This window comes from Lonchura striata, chromosome 1A (assembly GCF_050655825.1).
Source record: "Lonchura striata isolate lonStrDom1 chromosome 1A, ASM5065582v1, whole genome shotgun sequence".
Lineage (NCBI taxonomy): Eukaryota > Metazoa > Chordata > Aves > Passeriformes > Estrildidae > Lonchura > Lonchura striata.
In genome coordinates this window covers 36,192,366-36,213,316 of record NC_140741.1, presented here as the reverse complement: position 1 = coordinate 36,213,316, position 20,951 = coordinate 36,192,366, and the positions used below count along the sequence as shown (strand labels likewise).

General features: G+C 39.4%; 1 protein-coding gene across 6 annotated transcripts; it reads left to right on the top strand.

The window, feature by feature from the left end:
- The first annotated feature begins 2,522 nt into the window (after window positions 1–2,522).
- Window positions 2,523–19,328, top strand: ING3 (inhibitor of growth family member 3). Of its 6 annotated transcripts, none has more exons than XM_085569279.1 (13): window positions 2,523–2,645; window positions 2,817–2,888; window positions 6,630–6,736; window positions 6,918–7,018; window positions 8,405–8,470; window positions 10,542–10,638; window positions 12,759–12,830; window positions 13,114–13,233; window positions 15,259–15,317; window positions 15,709–15,899; window positions 17,026–17,218; window positions 17,724–17,762; window positions 18,387–19,328. In XM_085569279.1, the coding sequence occupies exons 4-13, from the start codon at window positions 6,923–6,925 to the stop codon at window positions 18,501–18,503; spliced, it is 1,050 nt and encodes a 349-aa protein (XP_085425405.1). In that variant the 5' UTR covers window positions 2,523–2,645; window positions 2,817–2,888; window positions 6,630–6,736; window positions 6,918–6,922; the 3' UTR covers window positions 18,504–19,328. The 6 variants fall into 6 exon arrangements, with proteins under 6 accessions (XP_085425405.1, XP_085425402.1, XP_085425404.1 ...); XM_085569276.1 differs by having other exon boundaries at window positions 15,160–15,317; XM_085569278.1 differs by having other exon boundaries at window positions 6,514–6,736.
- Window positions 19,329–20,951: the final 1,623 nt, after the last annotated feature.

Genomic DNA, 20,951 nt, shown 5'->3' with positions numbered 1-20,951 from the left:
TTCTATTGTAAAAACAGTTTCTTTTTTATGGTCTCTTGGCTTATCACTTCTTAAATGTCACCTTAAACTCAGTGCCATTGCTATGTCATGATAAACAGCTCTGACACAAGCAATCCTATTGAAGCTGGTGTGGCTAGTCATTTGACTATACAAAATGAGTTAATATGGGCAGAAAGGAAAAACATGAGCTTTTTCATTTGTCTAAAAGTACTAAAGAAGACCACAGGTAGATAAATAAGTTCCTGTTTTCTTTTCAATAGTGAACACATTGAATTGTATTTTCCTTTGTAGTTCACCTCACAATCCCCTGCCATGCCTTACTGTAAAGGGAACAGCAAACAGTTTTCTGAGCAGGTCTCTATTTCTATAAGAGACTCACATTACAATAGACCACTACACATAAACAGGGGGAGTTCTGAACTTGCAGACAGCATCCAGCCCCACTAGAGCTTAATTTTCCTGTTTCACTAAGAGACACAGAGCACATGCCATTACTAATGGAAATGGCTGAGACACAACCCCAAGAGCTGTGTTCCTTGGTCTCCTTGGTCTGTGCACCATAACATACATAAAATACCCTGGCACAGTAAGCCTCACTGAGAATTTTGCTAGCTAACCCCAAGCTTGCAAAGATGAGTAGAGGAAAAGTCACAATGTCCCAGTGTTTGTGCTGTCCTGGGATTTTTGGTCATGTGACAAATGGTAGGGACTTACTCTATGACCATATTTCAGTTGTGGTTCTAAAAGTGGTGTCTTTGTTTACAGTATTTTTCTTAGACTTCAGCTGCATGAAATGTGCTCCCCAGCATGTGTACAACTTTTTTTTTCTTTAAAAATCATTAAAGCCACAACTAAGCACAAAAGAAAGTGATGCTGTCAATTCAGATTTCCCCTAAATTCACCTAGCTTTTCTCCTAATAAATATAGGATGTTGTTACTTTGCTGTGCTTTTGCATGGATTAAGTTCTCCTGCTGCATCAAACCCTTTCATTTCAGTAAGGGCAGGCATTTATCTTCCCACAAAGGGTCAATCTTGTGTTTTACATACCAAACTGGGTCAAGCAATTTCCCACACAAAACTCTAAAAATACTGTTATGCCTACACCAGTCAGTTCTACAGGAAAGAGATCTGTATGAGCAATAATAAAGAAATTATTTCTATTAAGACTAACTGAGCTTAATGACCATCTAAAATCTGTTCTCATTTCTATGTGTAAGAGTAGTTGATATTTCTGGTTTGGAAGTGCAGACTACATGGCTGATGATGGAGCGAGTATGGAAAGTGACCATATTGATGAAGCACTTTTTCACAAAGTTGAAAAGTTATCGAGAGCTTATTTTTACACCTTTTTCATTCTCCCCCATCTTTAATGACAAAAGGAATTTAAACCCCTCAACATGCCTGCTATACCATGCGTATTCAACACATTACTACCCTCAGTCATCATAAAGGCTATATACAAAATGTATTGTTTCACTTCCCAAAATTCAGTCATCTTTAACTAACTACTCTCAATACATGAACTTCAGAGATGACAGAAGTACCACTTTCCATTGGTCTTGGCTCTCAAAAACATCCCATACAAGTTTTACTCATACTTGGCTTAAGCATACATTTCCTTTTTGCTTGGCCACATCTGGCACAGATAAAGACATGGAAACAAAAAGCACAATAGAAAGCAAGCCTCCTCTGTTACCACAATTCTTATGCTCCTATACTTACACCTGGCATCATACAAGACCCAAAATTTCTTTCCCCAGGCAAAAAAACCAGATCTGGATAAATGCATCAGTCCATGCTTAAAGCAGTAAATAACAGCAATAGAAGAGTGATGAAAAAGACTCTTTGGGGGAATAAAACTCTGAAAAAACCCAGTCTCAAACGAGTGAATTACTGCAAGTATTGTAACTGGATGGCAATCAGTGCTCTTAGCCAAGTTTGGTTTTACACTCTGAACAGCAAAGCCCTCTCCTGAGGCTGTCCGTAGCTGTGACCTGCTCTGAACGGAGCAGCTTTTTTAACTTGTGCCGTCAGAGGTCACGGACTGAAGCAACTTCATTAGTTCTGCTGTTTCTAGTGCTTTTAATAAGCCAGTGCCGGCTGCGAGCATCTAAAACAGACAAGCAAAAGCCTCGAGAGTGGTCAAGGATCTGCGAGTTCTCCCTTCCCGTTCGCCTGATTTGCGGCGCTGCGGTCGCGCCCCGGACGCTCCGAAGGGCCGAAAACTGCTCCCGAAGAAGAGCGCCGCAGCCCCTGTGAGGCGAGAACAGCCCGGGAACCCGGGAACGGCCCCGGGACCGCGGGAATGGCCCCGGAGTGCGGGAACGGCACCGGACACGGGAACGGCCGGTCCCAGAACGCCGGGCAGGACGCGCAGTCTCCTGCCGGCTCGCCCAGCACAGACTACGCTTCCCGTGAGGCCGCGCGGCAGAGCGCGGGCCGCAGTGTGCGTCAGCGGCGCGAGCAGCCAATCGCGGCGCGGCCGCGGCGAGCGCCGTCCGCCGCCAATGTTGTTTTCGCTGAGTCGAGGCGCTGGTGTTGTTGGCGGCGGCGCCATATTGGAAGGGACGAGCGCCCGCTCTCGAGCAGCCCCTGGGCGAGGGCCCGGCCGCCGCCATGCTGTACCTGGAGGACTATCTGGAGAGTGAGTGTGTGCGCGGCGGGGGCGCCGGGCGGCCGGGCACGGCCGGTGCGGGGGAGCCGGGGGAGGCCGCGCCGAGGAGGCGGCGCCCCCCCTCCCCCACGGCAGCGAGTGACTGACTGGCTCCCCCCTCTCTCCCTCCCCCCTCTCTCCCGCTCCCCCGTGTCCCCGCAGTGATCGAGCAGCTTCCCATGGATCTGCGCGACAGGTTCACCGAGATGCGCGAGATGGACCTGCAGGTGCAGAGTACGTGAGTCCCGCCCCCGCCGCCTCCGCCCGCCCCTCCGCGCCCGCCCCGCCCCGCCCCGCGGGCACCGGCCCCGCCGCCGCGGCCCCGCCGCAGGGCGGGCAAGGCAGGAAGGAAGGGAGGGAGGAAGGAGGCGAAGCGGCGCCGCTCCGGCCCGCGGCAGCAGCTCCGCCCGCGGCAGCAGCTCCGCCCGCGGCAGCAGCTCCGCCCGCTCTCCCGCGCTGCCCCGGGGCGGTCGCGCCCCCTCCCCAGCCCAGCCCCGGCGCTCGGCCCGAGCGCGGCTCGTCATCTCCCGCTGGCCAAGCCCGTGCCGAGCGGCGCGATGAGCGAGGGGCGGGGCGCACGCCGCCGGCGCTGTCGCGGCTGCCCCCGGCCAGCCCCGCGCCCCCGCCCGCCGGGCCGCGGCGCGGGCGGCGCCCTAGCGGAGCTGCCTTCTGGGCTTGTGCTGCTCCCAGACGCCTTTTCGGTGGCACGTCCCAAACTCTTTAGATTTTTGATCCCTAAGAGCAGTGATGGTGGTTTGGAACATGAGTTATGTCCCACTCCTGCCAGTAGGCAGCGGCATGCTCTCCCTGAAACTTTCCAGCCAGCTCCCTAATAATAACATGGGAAGGTGCCATTTGCTCGGCCCTTTGTGCCCTAGCTGACATGCAACCAAATATACTTTATGCTCTCGGTTTTATACAAATTATAGAAATGCTTACTTTTGTACAAGTATATATTGTATACAAAATACATTTATAAATACGCATCAGGTTTCTTTGTAGATGACTTTGTATCTCTGCTTATAACCTGATGTAATACACTGCCTTAGGCTGTTTTCAGGCTGCATTGCCATTTCATCTTTTCTAATGCAATCTTGTTTGGAACTTAGGTGTCCTGTAACACCCAGGATAGCTGTTGCAGTCTTTTAACACACAATTAATATGGTTAGCTATAACTGTGATCAAAAAGTATTGATTAATGAAACTGCTACTGCACAAAAGATGAGAGCAAACATCTTTTTTTGCAAAGGGGAATGAGAGAAAGAACAGAGATTGAAACAACAATGGAATACTGTATAGGAGTACAAAATGCAGCACTAAGTGGGATCAGTTCTGTAATACTGTAAATACTGTAAAGTGATTTCCATTGGATATTTATTTCAATGGACCTAACAAGTCTGTTTAACAGGCCTTATTAACACATGTAGAACTGTCTATAGGATTTTTTTTTTGTGTGTGTATTATCACCTAAACATTGTCTTGGGTTCAGTGCTTAAAGTTGTGGGAACTGTCATGGCTCCTGGGACATAGCACCTCTGAAGTCCCTATCACCAGGGAGAATCATGAGGGGGAGTGAGCAGCTCCCTGACATGGACAGTTTGGAATAAGTTCACAAATTTTATTTCATTTCTCTTCCATAAGAAGGCAAAGAGAATACTAGGTTATTTTTTTTTAGGTGTGTTTTAGAACTGAGGCAGCTAGCAGTGCCAAGACAGCAGATTGTAATTTTCTCTGCTTTAACGAAAATTACAAATAACACTCCATGTTGTTTACTGAAAATACTAAATGACATTGAATATTGTGTACTAGGACCAACCTTAGGTGTAGAGAAATTTTTCTTCAGACATTGGAACTTCTGTAATTCTGTGAAAAGATTGGCAAGGTATCCAAAAACATTTATGAAACTTCTGCACTAGCATCTCTTCAGCATGACTTGCCCAACTGCCTGATGAACACTGTGTGCAAACCTGGAGGTTGTTTTGTGTCTCAGAAGTACTTGAAAACAATGCTTTGATGAGTGATGCTGTCCCAGAGATCTACATGATTAGTAATTCAGAGATATCTCTGCTTCTCTGCTTCAGTGTCGTTGTTGACTTTGTATTCTGTCCTGTTTGGACCACAGTGACTCCTAATGAGGCAGGTTCTGCTGTTTATAGTTGGAAGAAACAAAAAACCGGGTCTATCTGCTGTATATTCTGATAAGATTGCTGTGGAAAAAGCAAAGATCATCTGAGCTGGGACTTGACTCTTGAGCTTTAACTGAGCTTCACATGAAGGGTTAAATGTGTTTATTTAAGTTGAAATCATGGATTATCAGGATTTCATGCTAAAATGTCAATATCTAGAGAAAGGACTGTTCTCATGGAAGTTTTGGCAACTCTCTTGTGAAATTTAACTTAAGAAATTACTATCTCAGAATATAGTGTCACAAGAAAAAATGGATGAACTTGAGTGTAGCAGAGAGAACTTTCCATATAGTTTAATAGACCTGACCTGAACTTGGCTTTGCCTTTTCTGCTCTTTCAGGAGAGACCAAGTTTCTGTGGAAATTTTCCCCTAGGCAGTTCACCCAGACTGATAACACGTCCTCAATAAAAAGTGAAGAGGGAAGATACTTTTTTATCATTTCTTCTTTATGGAGCCACTAGAACAACTAACACTTAAGGTGTTTGTGCTCAGAGGATAGGAGATAGAACATTTTGTCTTTTGGCTTTTTAGACCAAATTAGAGTCATTTGGTCAAAGAGCAAAGATTTTAGAAGCCTCCATATAAAGTGTGTGCTTCTTGCTTGCCTCTCAGGCTTCTTAATATTCTCTACATGATGCAAGTGGAAAATGCTCATTGGTCAGCCTGTTTTACTCCAGAACTGTTCCACTGCTTTGTTTGTCTGGACCTAAATAAAGTTAATGTGAACTTAACATCACAACTGTTATGTCTTGGGATTAATGGTGCTCTGTCCAGTCAGTTGTTAGATTCCTGTTGGGTTTGATACTGAATGTTCCCAGTAAAAGGAAAATTGATTAATATTTTTGATCATTGAGTATGAATGATTTTTGGTTGTTTATTATATAAACAGTTCTAGCAGTGAATTTTCACAGTGTTGTGAAGACCCTTAGCCTATTGGATTTTCACAGTAAATCATACTTAGCATTTCATGAGCTTCTTGAACTAATTAATTAATTTGCATTTTGTTTTGGCAAGATGTGATCCAGTTTTAGTGGTGGTTTCTGAAGAGTTTCTTAGGTGTTTTGAACCCAGAGCCTGAATTTGTGGTGATTTGTGATTTGTGCATTGTCACATTTAATTTAAAACTGATAGCTGGGCAGTGTCACTGAGAATGCTGGGAAAAAACCTTCAGTAATGGCATCTATCCTGACACTAGCAAGGCTGTCCAAGCTAGTTTGACTGAGGCAGCTGCATGGTTTTGGAAATGTGCAAGCTGCTGAGTGCACAAGCTGTTGAAATAGTAAACTCAGTGGGAGAAGGGTGGAAGGGAAAGGGAAGGGAATTCCTGTTCCTGTCTCAATAAACAATGAAAAAAAAATAGCATGTGGTTGACACTTTTCTTTCTAGAAATAGTTAGTGTTAGAAAATGGGTGGTTTTATTTTTTCCCCTTATGATATTTCTCAACTTTGTGAAAGTGAAAATCCCATCCAAATAATACTTTATCAGTGCATTTACTCCTCTGGGGGTGGAGGGAATAATTTGTGAATGCTTTCAATTTGCCCTGACCCTTCCTAGCAAACACTGGAGAGGCCCTGGACTTAAGGGCAGTGACTTTGCTTTTCAGTTGGTCTACCTTTTTGAGACACTAATTTTTTTCAATTATTTGGTTTTGTATTTGACTGTTTCTCTTAGGAGAACATTTTGTTTCCTGCTCAGTTTGTAACTGGCTAGAATGTTCCAAAGTCAGCAGTCTAGAGCCCTGGGTGAGGAGTTTGGGTCGTGCTTTAAGTCACTACCACTGCTCTTAGGGACAAAAAACCTTTAGAACTTGGAGTCCTGCCTGTCCCATGCTGGAGAGCACAAGAACCTTGATGAGAATCCTACCAGATTGCAATTCTGCTTCTTGGAAATAAAGGTAAATATTTCCCTCCACTGTCCACTGTTGCTTGGTTGTTTTGGGTTTTTCTTTTTTTTCCTCTCTAATAGTTTGCACCTCAGTTCTGTCAACTTTGTTTGAGAAAAAAATTTCCCCTTATTTTCTAATGTTTACGGACATGAGAAGATAACATTTGTCTCAATCTTTTCCTATGCTACAGATGCAATGGATCAGCTTGAGCAGAGGGTAAATGAATTTTTTATGAATGCAAAGAAAAACAAACCTGAATGGAGAGAAGAACAAATGACATCAATCAAAAAAGTAAGGATATCATAAGAGTGGATCAGATTTTTCTTTTGCAAACTAAGACAACCTTAGGAAAAAATAGTTTATGATTGATGGGAGATTTAAGTGTTCAGAACTGTGCCTTCCCTTGGGCTTTCATAGAGGTGGATGGAACTACCTTGGAGGAGAAAAGTGAGTGAAAGGTTTCTTTGATCAAGAATTTCTCTGAAGTTTTGATGAACACTTGCTAGCATTTAAAAAAATGTAATCCTGAAATAGTGAGGAAGCCTGGTACTAAATTTTGAGCTCAGATTTTTTTGTTTCTGTTTGTGTGACATGAAGTTGCCCAAGTTAATGTGCTTTCTTTTAAAGGATATTTTTCGAGCTTAGATTCAGCTTTTCTGTGATTTTCTGCCTATGTCTTTCTACACATTATACATATGGTCTATTTAGCTTGAGAGAGGGCGGAGTGAGAACATGAATATTAATGTGTTCTGTGTTATCCTTCAATACTTGAGCATTAGTGATGGTATTTTTAGCAATGTAGTCCATCATTTTGTCAGGAGAAACTCCTTTGTAGTCTCCTACAGTGGCTACTTCAGCCCCTAATCTGGGTAAGGGTTGTTTTCTTCTTTAACTAATACAAATAGGATTTTAAATTCTAGAAAAAGAAAAAGGTCAGAGCTCTGACTCTGCTAGAATAAATGAAAATTTTTCTACTGACTTTAGTTGAATCAAAATTTCAAGTAGTTTTCACAGAAGATACTATTCAGTGGAAATTGAGAATTAAAAGACAGTAAAATCCATTCAAATCTAAAGTAAAAACATCTGAAAATATACCTTTTTTAAAAAATAATTTGTCTGTGAATTTTCATTGGTTAGAGGAGGCTTTTGGATTGTTTTAGTCAAATTATTTAGAATGCACTTATAAGTTAGAGAAACTTATTTTAAAGTAATTAAAATTATATACACTATTACCCCTGTCTAATTAGAGTGCTGGAAGGGGTTCCCCACAGAGTACTTCAGCATCATTTTGAGGAGCAGTAGGATTTGTGGTGGTCCTGAAAATAAAAGACACAGTCTTATTTTAAGTCCGTAACATGATGCTGTGTAATATAAAGTAAATCCAAGATTGTTTAATTTCTTGCAGCATTTCTTGCAGAAATCTAAATATCGTTCTAGTAGGAAGTATCTCCTTCTTGTAATTTGGCTTTTTCTAAGAGAGAGAAAATAAATTGATATATAGTATATCTCTCATTTAAAATTCAGATGACTGTTGTTTACAGTAAATGTTCAGTCTTTCTGAAAACTGACTTAAATTTGTCCTTTTGACTTCTATTTTGTGCTTCATAACAGCAGCTAAAACTTACTGAAATTAGTTCAGTTACATTCATAATTTAAAAAAAATTCTCTTCATAACAGGATTATTATAAAGCTTTGGAAGATGCAGATGAAAAAGTGCAACTGGCCAATCAAATATATGATCTGGTAAGTGGACACAAGACGTGTTGAATTACCTAAATTTATGCCCTAAGAAGTTCTAAGCATTTTGGTAAGCACTGTAGTTGTGCTTCCTGTACTTTTATATCATCTACATACAGATGTTTTGCTGGTGGAAGAAACATTTAAGAAACATTATTGACTTTTAAGAAATTTGGGTAGTAAGTGTCACTTAAATATAAAACAGATAAATAGTATTAGAAATCATAAGATTTTAATGCATGGGTTTGGCCTGTTTAGGAGACTGGTTGAGAGAATCCCTTGTGATGCAGTGTTGAGGATGCCAGGAAGGCTGGACATTCTTCAAGAAGGAAATCTTAAATGTGTAGGAGCAGCCCATCCCCATGTGCCAAAAGAGAAGCCAGCATGGAAGAAGACCAGCCTGGCTAAATACAGAGCTTTGGCTTCAGTTTGGGGGAAAAAAGAGAGTGTATCACCTTGGAAAGAAGGGGCAGGCAACTTGAGAGGGCTACAAGGATTTTATGAGGTTATGTGGGGAGGTAATTAGCCCAAGTTGAACTGTATCTCATTACTGCTATGAAAGACAAAAAATATTTTAAAAGTATGTCAGCAATAAAGGAAGGGCTGTGGAAAATCTCCATCCTTGACTGTATACAGAGGTAAGCATAGTGATGGAGAATGAAGAAAAGGCAGAGGTACTTAATGCTTTCATTGTCACAATAATTAATAAGCAGACCAGTTGTTCACAGGGTACCCAGCCCCCTGAGCTGGAAGAAGTGGGTGGGGAGCAGAATGAAGTCCCTGTAATTCAAGGGAGGCCAGCAACCTGCTGTGACACTTCGATACACACAGGTCTAGGGCTGTGATGGGATCCACATTTCCCCACTGAGGGAGATGTGGAAGAGGTCACTGAGCCACTTTTGGGTATTTACCAGAGGTCCCAACAGACTGGAAATTAGCAATTAATGCCCACATACAAGAAGTGTCAGAAAGAGCGTCTAAGGAAGTAAGGGCCTGTCAGCCTGACTTCAGTGGTGGGGAAGGTTGTGGAGCAGATCATCCTGAGTGTCATGACACAGCGCAAGCAGGACAACCAGGGGATCAGGTCCAGGCAGTGTGGGTTTAGGAAAGGAAGGTCTTGCTTGACTAACCTGATCTTCAATGATGAATTGACCTGCTTGAGGGAAAGTCTGTGGAGGTTGTCTACCTGGACTCTAGTAAAGCCTTTGACACTGCTTCCTACAGCACTCTCCTGGAGAAACTGGCTCCTCATGCCTTGGGCAGGTGCACTATTCGTTGAGTGAAAAATTGGATAAATGGCCAGACCCAGAGAGGGATGGCATGTGATTTAAAGTTTATTTATTTTACATTTCTCAAGAGAACAGAACCTGTAAGTCAGACTACACTCAAATATAGAAGACATAAAATAACTGCTTTAGTTTCATTAGAGCTAGCCAAAAGTTTGTTCAAGAAGTTGGAACTGCCCCTTCTCTTTTGCTTAGCTGGTAACTGGAAAAACCTCCCAGTTTTTAATAAAGATGGGTAAATTTTCCAGTATGATTACAGATGTAGAAAGCATTTGGAATGTAGTGTTTCTTCTCATTATAGTGAGTTGAGATTTTTTTTGGTTAATTTTGATACCCAAGAGTACATCATAGTTTGCTGTAACACACAGAAGTCTCCACTTTCAGTTAAGACTCACTACCTACCAAATTTACTGGTGTTTATAGTGGCACACAAATTGCACACAGGTTTCAGTTCAGAACTTGCAATTTTCCCCCAGAGCAGCCCAATTTCTACTAAAGTCCATGTCATGTACTGTTCTTTCTCTTCCCCTTTAAGTCTGCATAACCAGAGCATCTCCAAGTCTTCATCTTTATTTCCAAAAAGAAGTGTCTTGGAGCTTTCCCTATGCTATTCTGGTGTTAACAGCAGCGTCCCTGCCAAGTGAGGGAAATTGAGGTGACCAAGAAGATCCCTTCTGTGCATTATTTGCTTAATGCTGCGTGGCACAAAATTGCTTAGCATGCCTGAGATTAAGGACGTAGATATTCATGTTCCAGAACTGGATGCTATTTATTTTTGCTTCATCTAACAGGTAGACCGTCATTTGAGAAAATTGGACCAGGAACTCGCTAAATTTAAAATGGAACTTGAAGCAGATAATGCTGGGATTACAGAAATATTAGAGAGACGTAAGTATGCATTATTTTCTTTAAGAACTTCACAGACTTTCTGTCAGTTTGTCAATTTGCGGGTTTAAAGTATCATACACTTGTTAGTGGCTGCCAGTATTTTCACCCATGTTTTAACCCACTTTCAAATTTTAGTTTAACCCACTCTAAAATTTTAGTTTCAACCTCAATTTATACCAGTGAAATCAAAATACATTTAAGTAGAATAATTTTTGCACACAACTGTTGTCCTTGTGAATTGCTACAGTAAGATACATAATTCTCTAACCTGTTTTAAATGGTTTTAGGTATTCAGCCAAGTACTTTGGCCTAAGTATGCCATCTACCCAGTTGCAAGGGTAACATTTCTTCCTTGAACTGATTGCCACCAAACTAAGGAGGGTCATTATTTTAGTTTTCCATGTACTTGGTGGTTTTCTGTTTTAAAGGGCAAGAATGGGTTGTTCTATAATGAGCCAATGAAGGAAAAGTATTTTTAGGTAAGAAACCTGCATGTTAAATACAACCATGCTGATATTCAGAATGTGCATAAAAATGTAAAGTTGCAGCTTTTTTTGCCACCTTGGTGTAGAAGAATCTGGCTCTTCTGTAATTATCAGCATTTAGACATCAAATGCAAATGTGATTTTGATAAATTTCTAATTTGATTTAACTACTGTGATTATGGAGTTAGTGGCTGTCCTCATAGCCAAAGATAATGAAAATTGACTTAAGCCATTTGGGGATATTAGGAGTAAGTATTCTTTCCTGGAACTTTTTGTGGCTATTTTGTATAAGTTGGGAGTTTGGGCTATTTTATTTGTAATTGCTATTACAAGTAACAGGCACAATAAAAGAAAACTCTAAATTAAATGCTATTAATTAACTGGCAATTACAGAAAATGACTAGTTTAGTTTAATTTAAATCCCAGCTGGTTTTAGGATGTGGTGCCACCTTTTGTTGAACCATGTGTTTGGAGGGGTTGCTAGATAGGATTTCAAGAGCTCAAAATAGAGAAGCACTAGACTGCATGTTGCATCTTTAAGGTTTGTTTGGTTTGAGGGTTATGTTGCCTTTTTTGTTTTTAAATAAAGCTAAAAGTAGGAGACTTACATTTTTAGCTTTCAGAGTAAGTAAATACATAAGGTTAAAGACCCACCAGAGGGCAGCCTTTGGGCAAGTTCATAACGTGATTGAAGTTCACTCCGTCAAAATAGCTCCTTATGCTTTGATCCTCTTCTAAAATAATTACATTTAAACTTTTGTAATATTTATGTATTACTCATGTATTTCAATGCTTTTTGAAAGCACTGGAAGAGGTAAAGAAATGCTACAGATTTTGAAAAATAAATGTGAATTGCTTTCTTGTTTTGTCTTCTGTGTAATCGTAAGTCAGTAGGTATTACAACTACTTCAGAATCTTTTTGTTAGAGATTGATGAACAAAATATTGTATATTGTTCCAAATTCATAGTCAGAGTCTCTCCTATGCTGTGATTATTTAGCCTCATCTTACAATATTATTCTTAGACATATACTTAGATTTATGCCCATCTGACTTTTTCCTTTTCTGGGGGGAGGGTGGGGGTGGGGTTTGTTGTTGTTTTGTTGGTTTTGTGGGTTTTTTTGTTTTGCTTTTATTTGTATTGTTGCTCTGTATTTTGGATGTTAAGAAAATCTGGATGATGATCTGCAGCCCTTTTGAACATTAAACCATCTTGAAAGATGAAAGTTTTCTTGAGTTTTGACTGCATGTGACAAGGTCGACTCAGTGGGACAAGATGCCTTTTTTATACAGTTTACATTGTTCATACTGGTGTAGATTGTCAGTACTTCTGGTGCTGCCATTCTGCAACTCATTTGATTAAGTGGCATGGTGAGGGCAATGTTGTTGGTTCTTCTTATTGGCCTTGATTTTAAGTTCTTGATTTCAGCAGTTGGACAGTAGCAGTCACCAATTTTTATTTGAGAATTAATCTAACTGGCTCCTGGTTGTACTGTAGAAAGGGTTTCAACTCCAGCAAAAATTCTTCTGATTAAAATAAATATAACTGCATTGTGATTAGGTTAATATTTTAAAGATCCCTTTAGTATGTAAAAGTTAAAACTCAATTTTTGTATTCTTCTTACCTCCCTCTTAGGGTCTCTGGAGCTGGATACACCAGCACAGCCTGTGAATAACCATCACTCCCATTCTCACACTCCAGTAGAGAGTAAGTATTTGAAACTTATAAAGATGACCACTTTTTATGTTTCCTTTGATTTTTTTTTCTTTTTTTTGTTGAGTAGTATGAAGAAAAAGATGGTTCAGAATTTTTTTCCCTCCATCATTGCAAGGAGAAAACAAAGTATTATAAATATTAATAATATCTGTTAAGAAGAAATGCAAGAATGAAATAGGTTTTGCTGGTACGAATTAGTTGAAAGTGCTAGTATAATTTGCCTTTCAAGCTGAATAGATTTTACATTTAAGTTATCTTCATTTATTTCATTTAGAAAGGAAACACAATCCATCTTCTCACCATAGTACAACAGATCATGTTCCTGAAAAGAAGTTTAAATCTGAAGCTCTTCTATCTACCCTGACATCAGATGCTTCTAAGGAAAATACACCAGGTAATCCTAATTGTCTTTCATTTCATTGCTTTTTAGTCAGAAGAAGAGAAACTTAATTATATTTGTGAATTAGTCTTCTGAAATCACAGAATTATGGAATAATTAAGGTTGGAAGGGACCCCAGTGAGTCATCTGGTACAGCCTCCCTGCTCAAGCAGGGTCATGCCAGAGCACATGGCACAGGATTGTGCCTAGAAAGTTCTTGAATATCTCCAGTGAGGGAGACTCCACAGTCTCTCTGGGCAGCCTGTTCCTATGCAACCTGTCCTGTGTGTGGTCACCCCCACAGTACAGAAATTCTTCCTTATATTAATGTGGAGCTTCCTGTGCATCAGGTTCTGCCCATTGCCTCTTGTCCTATTGCTCGGCACCACCAAGCAGAGCCTGGTTCCATTCCCTTGACACGCTCATAGACAGGGATGGGGTCCTCTCTCAGTCATCTCTTCTTGAGGCCAAACAGGCTCAGCTCCCTCAGCCTTTCCTCATAAGTGAGGTACTTTAGTACCTTAATCATCTTTTTTGCACTCCACTGGACCCACTCCAGGAACTCCATGTCTCATACTGAGGAGCCCAGAACGGGACACAGCACTCCAGACGCAGGTTTGCTAGGGCTGAGTAGAAGGTCAGGATCACCTCCCTCAACCTGCTGGCAATGCTTTTCCTAATGCACCCCAGGACACCATTGGCCTTCTTAGCCCCCAGGGAACACTGCTGGCTCAGAGACAGTTTGTTGTCCACCAGGACCCTGAGGTCCTTCTCCACAGGGTGGCTTTTCAGCAGGTCAGCTCACAGCCTGCGATGTTGCATGGGGTTATTACTCTCCAGGTGCAATGCACTTTTCCTCTGTGGAATTTCTAGACCCTGTGCCATTGATAATGACCTTCTGGGATGTGCCATTCAACCAGTCCTCAATCTGAGACTGATACCCCTTTTCCTGGGATTTTCAGTCACTTGAAACATGAGAAATTGCAGGCATTCTTACTCCTCTGTGTTGTCCATTAAGTGTGTATTTGTTGTCATTTAACAGCTGTATGATGGCAGTTTCTTTTTATCTACACTTTGAGGAAGATAACAGTACAGTTTCGTTCAGCTAGTAGTAGAAATATAAGAGCTTAATGCATTATTTTTGGGGAAAAAATGCATACAACAATTTCCAAAGTAAGGGTAAAGAATATTCGCACCTTTTTTTTAAGAGTTGGTCCAAAAATAACATTTTTTGATGTATTGTCTATGTCAAAAGAGAAGTCTTTTTTGTATATAGTGACTAAAAAAGCCTAAACCTTTCTGCATGTTTTCAATATGAAGGTGTTTCATAATTTCTTTTCTGAAAATGGAAGACTAAGGAGTCTTAGTAGTAGTAGTGAACTACCTCAGTCATGTTTGTCAGTTTTAAGTCATTTCAGTCATGACAATTGAAATTTTCTTTGGAAGAAACTTTTCATGAGGCTGCAAATAAAATGTAGCTGTATTTGAGCAGCTGTCATTCTGCAGATGACCCTGGAAATTGTGTTGCATTGAAACTGATCTGTAGTTTCTAGAATTAAGATTGTTGGAAGTTTTACTTCAGAAACAGTATAGGTGTGCGATCATTACACCCTCTTCTTGACGATTATAGTAGTGAGAATTGTTTCAATGTAGGCATATGTATAGCAGCTGCATCTGTTCTTCAATAGCTGAGTATCATTGTGAGAGCTGTCTTTCTTAGCACATGAAGATAGATAGGGGAAAAAACTTCCCCCCCCCCCCCCCCCAATAAACAAATACTGGCTGTGTCTAATTACTTTTAAAAACTTTTTTCCAAATGATTAGACTGCTCTGATGCATAAATGGAGTTCCTACTCTTTCACTGGTTGTCATATAACTCTTCTTAAATGCAAAGGAATTTAGTTTCATTTTGAATTTCATAAATGTGTTCTATTCATCAAGGGTGTCGAAACAGTAATTCATCATCCTCTTCAAACAATGCATACAATACAAACTCTTCTCAACCATTGGCATCATATAACCTGGGCTCATTATCTTCAGGATCCGGGGCCGGTGCAATTACCATGGCGGCAGCTCAAGCAGTGCAAGCCACAGCACAGGTAATGTCAAAATATTCTTGTCATTCTGCTATCCACTTAAGATTAAGAGGAAAGGCTGGCAGGCTAGTGACTGGTTTTTTGGTGTTTTTTTGTTTGTTTGTTTGTTTTTTGTTTTGTTTTAATCCGAATTCCCATGATCACTTTCAGCTGATGTGATTCAGTTCTTTTATTATAATTTTTTAATATGCGACAGTTTCATCCTGTATAGCTTGCCTAAAGGGACAGCTTGTTTTCTGACTTTTCCTGGAATATATTCTTACACATTTAACTACTTTATGTATGTAATTTTGTTAACAAAGTAACAAGTGAACCTGTGCATATTATTAGCAGTTAGTAGCCTTACTTAGGAGCTTTACTGCGTAATCTGATACAATATCAGCATTACTTTTAGATGAAGGAGGGAAGACGAACATCCAGTCTAAAAGCCAGCTATGAAGCATTTAAGAACAATGATTTTCAGCTTGGAAGAGAATTTTCATTGTCCAGAGATTCAGCTGGATATTCATCATCAGCTCTGGCATCTACATTAACTCAGACGTTAAGTTCATCAACCACAGATTCACGAAGTGGCAGAAAAAGCAAGTAGGTTTTCTTACTTGTTGACTGCAACTATAACTTTTAAGACAGATGAGCTTTCTTTCAAAAGGTCATGGGCCATATTAGAAATACATTTTATTTAATATCTGGGGGTGGGGGCGGGAATCAGCAGATGGTAGTTACTACCCTTGGCCATTTTTTGTGCAGGGCTGTGTTCTTTAATTCTTCCACTTCTTTTTCTTTAAGCAAACTCACTCCATTGATTTGCTTTTTTATCTGAGGTACAGTCAAGTTTCTTCCCTCACTTTTCTGTGTTTTGGAGAGATTTGATGTAACAGCAGTTGCTGGGAACTACTGTGTAATGCTTTGTAGATGGTTTTGAAATAATCTGAGATACTTGATGCCAGTTTCAAGTAAACATGAGACTTTCTAATGACTGACCATCTAGAACAGGAAATAAATTTAATTTCTGATTGAAATGAAGTTTTAAAACATTTTTAACAACAAAATATCACAACACGTTCAACAATCAAAACTTGTATTTGAAAGAATTTGTCTCAAAATGCCCATCCTTTTAAATTGTCTTGAGTTTTTTTCTTCATTCAAATTTGTGTGTTCACAACTCAGTTAATAATGCTGTTTTAGAAGCATTTTTCATCTATGAATATCTTGGGTGTCAGATCTGACCTATAAGCAAATGCAGAGAAATTTTATTCTGGCACCATTCCTATGGAGTGATTGCTGATGGTTGAGTGGAGTTTAACAGAGAATCAGTCATCTTCAAAACAGTGTACATGACATATGACATTATTTATATGTAAATTCTTGTTTTATTGGTAACAGTTTTTATAAGATCTTAACACCAAGGCTGTTGATGGAAAACATTGTGAAGAAAAGCATTTGTTAAAGCCACTTGACAGTTTAGAGCTGTTAAATTCCATTGATTAACGCACGTCCTGCGCTTGTAAGCTTGTTTCCTTTTCCAAGAGCATACAGTGGGTGCATTCCAGTGCTTGCAGTGGTTGAGTGAAATATGATGGTGAATGACAGCTTTGGGATTTACATACTGCAGTATTTCAGAGTCAACAAAGTATTTGTTTAGTGATTCTTTTACTTGGTAGAAAATAAATCATCCATGCTACGTTTTTCCTTTTTTTTTATTCTTCCTCAGAAACAACAACAAATCCTCAAGTCAGCAGTCCTCATCGTCATCTTCTTCTTCCTCTCTATCATCATGTTCTTCTTCATCTGCACTGGCACAAGAACTGTCTCAGCAAACAGCAGTAATACCAGAGTCTGATTCTAATAGCCAGGTTGATTGGACCTATGATCCAAATGAGCCACGTTACTGTATTTGTAATCAGGTAAGGATGGCCTCCAAATTGAAATACAGCTACAGTTTATTATTACTGCTGTTTTGATGTAGCTGAACTTCCTTCTCTGAATTCTAATTTTGAAAAAACTATATTTTTACTCTTGAACTTCTGATCTGGTTTTATTTGCTTACTGGTGATGTGAATAATGAATTGTTGAAGCTAAAAATAGTCTGTTTTTTAAATTATGCAATATCCTTGGAGAGTTACAAATCTGGTAATGGAAACTTCAGAAATAATTAAAATAAAAAATTGAGGGGGTTTGCAGTGAATTTAGTGTTTATCCAATCTGAAATATGCAGATATATCTTCTTTTGCATAAACAGTTTTGGAAAATCAATTCACTATGAATTATCGTGATGACGTTTACATTGTGTAACAAAAGTAAAATGAAAATGTTGTTACTGCTATTAATGGAAAAACCTCAAAGGAAGAAATATGAATGTGGTTCTTTCAAAATGTTAATTGCTAAGGTTTTTTTTTCTTATTTTACTAGGTGTCCTATGGTGAAATGGTAGGCTGTGATAACCAAGATGTAAGTAACAAAGTTCAAAAGGTTCATGAGAGGCTTGTGCATATAACTGTTGCATGCAGGAGTTGCTTTTTTTCAGAGTTTGTTTTTCAGTAGAGCTTTTTTAGAGTAAAGTTCATATGATTTGAACCATCCTTCAGGAAATTTCTCATGTCTCTGCACAGCTTAGGTTCTATTAGAAACCTGCTGCCTTTGCTAGGTTCAAAAAGCCCTCCTTCAAAATATCCTTTATTTCTGAGAATTTCAGCTATTTCACTACTAATAAGAGTTGTCCTTTTCAAGTAAAAAAGTTTCAAATAACAGTTGAATACAATAATGTATTTACTGAGATAACGGCATTTAAACAGAAGTGAGTGATAAGATTTCTTTGTCAGCCTTAGTATTTCAAAGCAGAACATACTTATTTTTCTCTGTAATGCAAGTCCATATATGACTCCTAGAATTTTTATAATTTTTCTTAGCGTTCTGATTGTATGTTGTGGATCTTCCTCTCTCCTTTTGTCCTGTGACTTGTGTGAAATGCAGAATCTATGCTTTCACTCATGTTTCATTTTCATAGAATTGTATTTGTGATATGCATTTTGAAAAAATCTGAAGTCACAAATCCTCTCTTTTAACTTTTTATAGTGCCCTATTGAGTGGTTCCACTATGGATGCGTTGGACTGACAGAAGCACCGAAAGGGAAATGGTACTGTCCACAGTGTACAGCTGCAATGAAGAGAAGAGGCAGTAGACATAAATAAGTTTGTTCATCTGGCAAAAAATTGCATACTAAAGGTTTTATAAAGGCCTTGGGAGGAGAGGGGCGACTCTCACCACACTTCCTTGCAACCACTGAAGAGTAACATAGCAATCATAGAATGGTATGGTTGGAAAGGACTGTAAAGATCTTCTAGTTCCAGCCCCCAGTCATAAGATCTTGAACTATTGGTTTTGCTAAGTCATGTTTTAATATTGTAGGTACATTATTTATGCACCTTGATGTGCTACAGAGACTATTCCAGTGAGCCTTGGATTGTTCCAGTGGCCAACATATGCAGACATTTGTACTATCAAACCATTTTCTCTAAGCAGTGGGCATTCTACAATTACTCTATCTTCCAAAAATTCGATAAGTCAAGATTTTAAATGTATGTTTTATATACAACAGGTATATTCTGCTGCATGTACTGTACTCAAGATTGTTACGTAACACTATGTATATTAATAGTGCTAAAAGTCAGTACTTCTGAAAGGAAAAAGAGACAGTGGCTTTTAAAATGCCTTTATAGCTTTGGTTCTTTATGAAACTTCATTCAGCAGGCTGAAAAAAATGGTTCTTGTATACAGCGGGCTGTTGTCCTTTAGGGTACTTGAGTATGTAAAAACAAAAAATGCTGTAGAATACAACAAACTTGTGCCATTAGTCTTTATATGTTTCTGCTCCAGAGAAGGCAGGGGCCATAAGAAGAAAAAAAGGTGTTAAAGTGATGATAAATTTTTATACAAAATCTGTTTATTTTTTTGTGCAAGTAATTCTTTAAATTTGAATTGTATTAGGTGTAAAATAAAAGAACCTCAACTCCTCATATTGTTTCCTGTACATTTGTCAAAAAAAAGGTCTCTTGCTGAAATGGTTTTACAAATTTCCTTTTTTTTCTGTGGCTCTTTAAAACAGCAGCACTGAACAGAAGGATGAGGTTTATGCCTGTTTTTTCCTTCCTCCTTCTTTCCACTGTTAAAAAATATGCTTTCCCTTTGAAATAAAGATTTTACTTCAGCCCTGTGTTAGGCTGAAAGTCTGTGCCTGTCACGTGGTAGCTTTCCAGACCCATGACCAGGAGAGGGAGAGAAGTAAGCAGTGTTCCATTGCATGACCGTGCAAATAGGGTCAAGGTAATAAAAATAGATAGGTCCATTAGTAATAAGAGTATGTGCAGAGAATGAAACAAGGCTTCTGTCACACAATGTCTTTTCAAAATGAAAAAAGTAGGCATTTAAAGTCATGAACTCAGGAAAAGTACATGTGAAAGAAGGGAAATGTGATTATGGATGATAAATAGACTTTGGCTAAAGAATAAGATAGAAATTGGTGAAAATAAACAGCAAGGAGCAGTTAACTAAGGTTGCCTTGAAACTGGGAACCCAGCCCACTGTGTGTATTTCTGTGGAAATCTCAGTCTAAAAAAAACACTTGAAGACTAGAATATCTGGTTTAAGTGAGGCTGTTGAGACAGTGGAGATAACAAAGTGTTTGTTTTGTGGGAAACTGGTGCCATGCTATAAATTGAAATTAAATAAGCAACCAGTAATCTAGACTCTTGTTACACTGAATGTTTGTCCCAAGGGCTACAAACTAGTCCTTTGAGATTTAAGACTGTATACAGCAAAATCTTTCACTCTGTTGGTAACCATACCTAAGATGGTACCAAAACTACAAATCCAAAATAAAATTCCAACTTCTAGTGTGAATATTGGATCCCTGTTTCATTGAGAAATAGAAATTATTTTTTCATTGAGAAATTAGATCTCGCAAGAAGAAAAGCAGCATTAGGCAGTGCAGTTTCTTTTAGTTTCAACGTTCCAGCATTTCGGTGAACTTTCAGGATGAGGGCTATTTGTAGTACCACAAACTGAGAACCAATGTGCTAAGCATTCGTAATGGAACAAAATACTGTCTATTCCTCATAGAGAGTATTGTCTGTATGCACTGGGGAGCTGTAACTTTTGTTTATTCTAGATCTGAAATGAAAAAGAGGGAGAAAATACATAAATGGATACTAAATCTGAAAATCCCACTAGGTTGTCTCTGAATAGTGAGGGATAATTTGCATTCTTCTTTACCAAACTTTGCAAAATGTTATTCACACACAGTAAAGGTCAGAAATTCTGAGGTTTGTTTCACTTTTCTGTTCTGCTTCACCAGGGAGGTACTTTCCACTGTGAGTTGGGTTTTCTTGGCAAGTTTTTTTCATCTCCCTCCTCATTCTTCTGGAATGTCTGGACCATACTTTTTTTCTTCAAGAGAGAGATGGCCTTTACCTTGACAGCAGAGTGTTCAATTTTTTTAGACTAAAATCTCTGAGAAGCAGAATTTCAAGAGGAATAAGACTCTTGAGTTTTTACACTCTTCAGCGTATACATGAATACAGTTAGGCTACACTGTATGAATATAGTCACTTCAGTTTTGTTACTCCTTCCTGGTTTGAGTA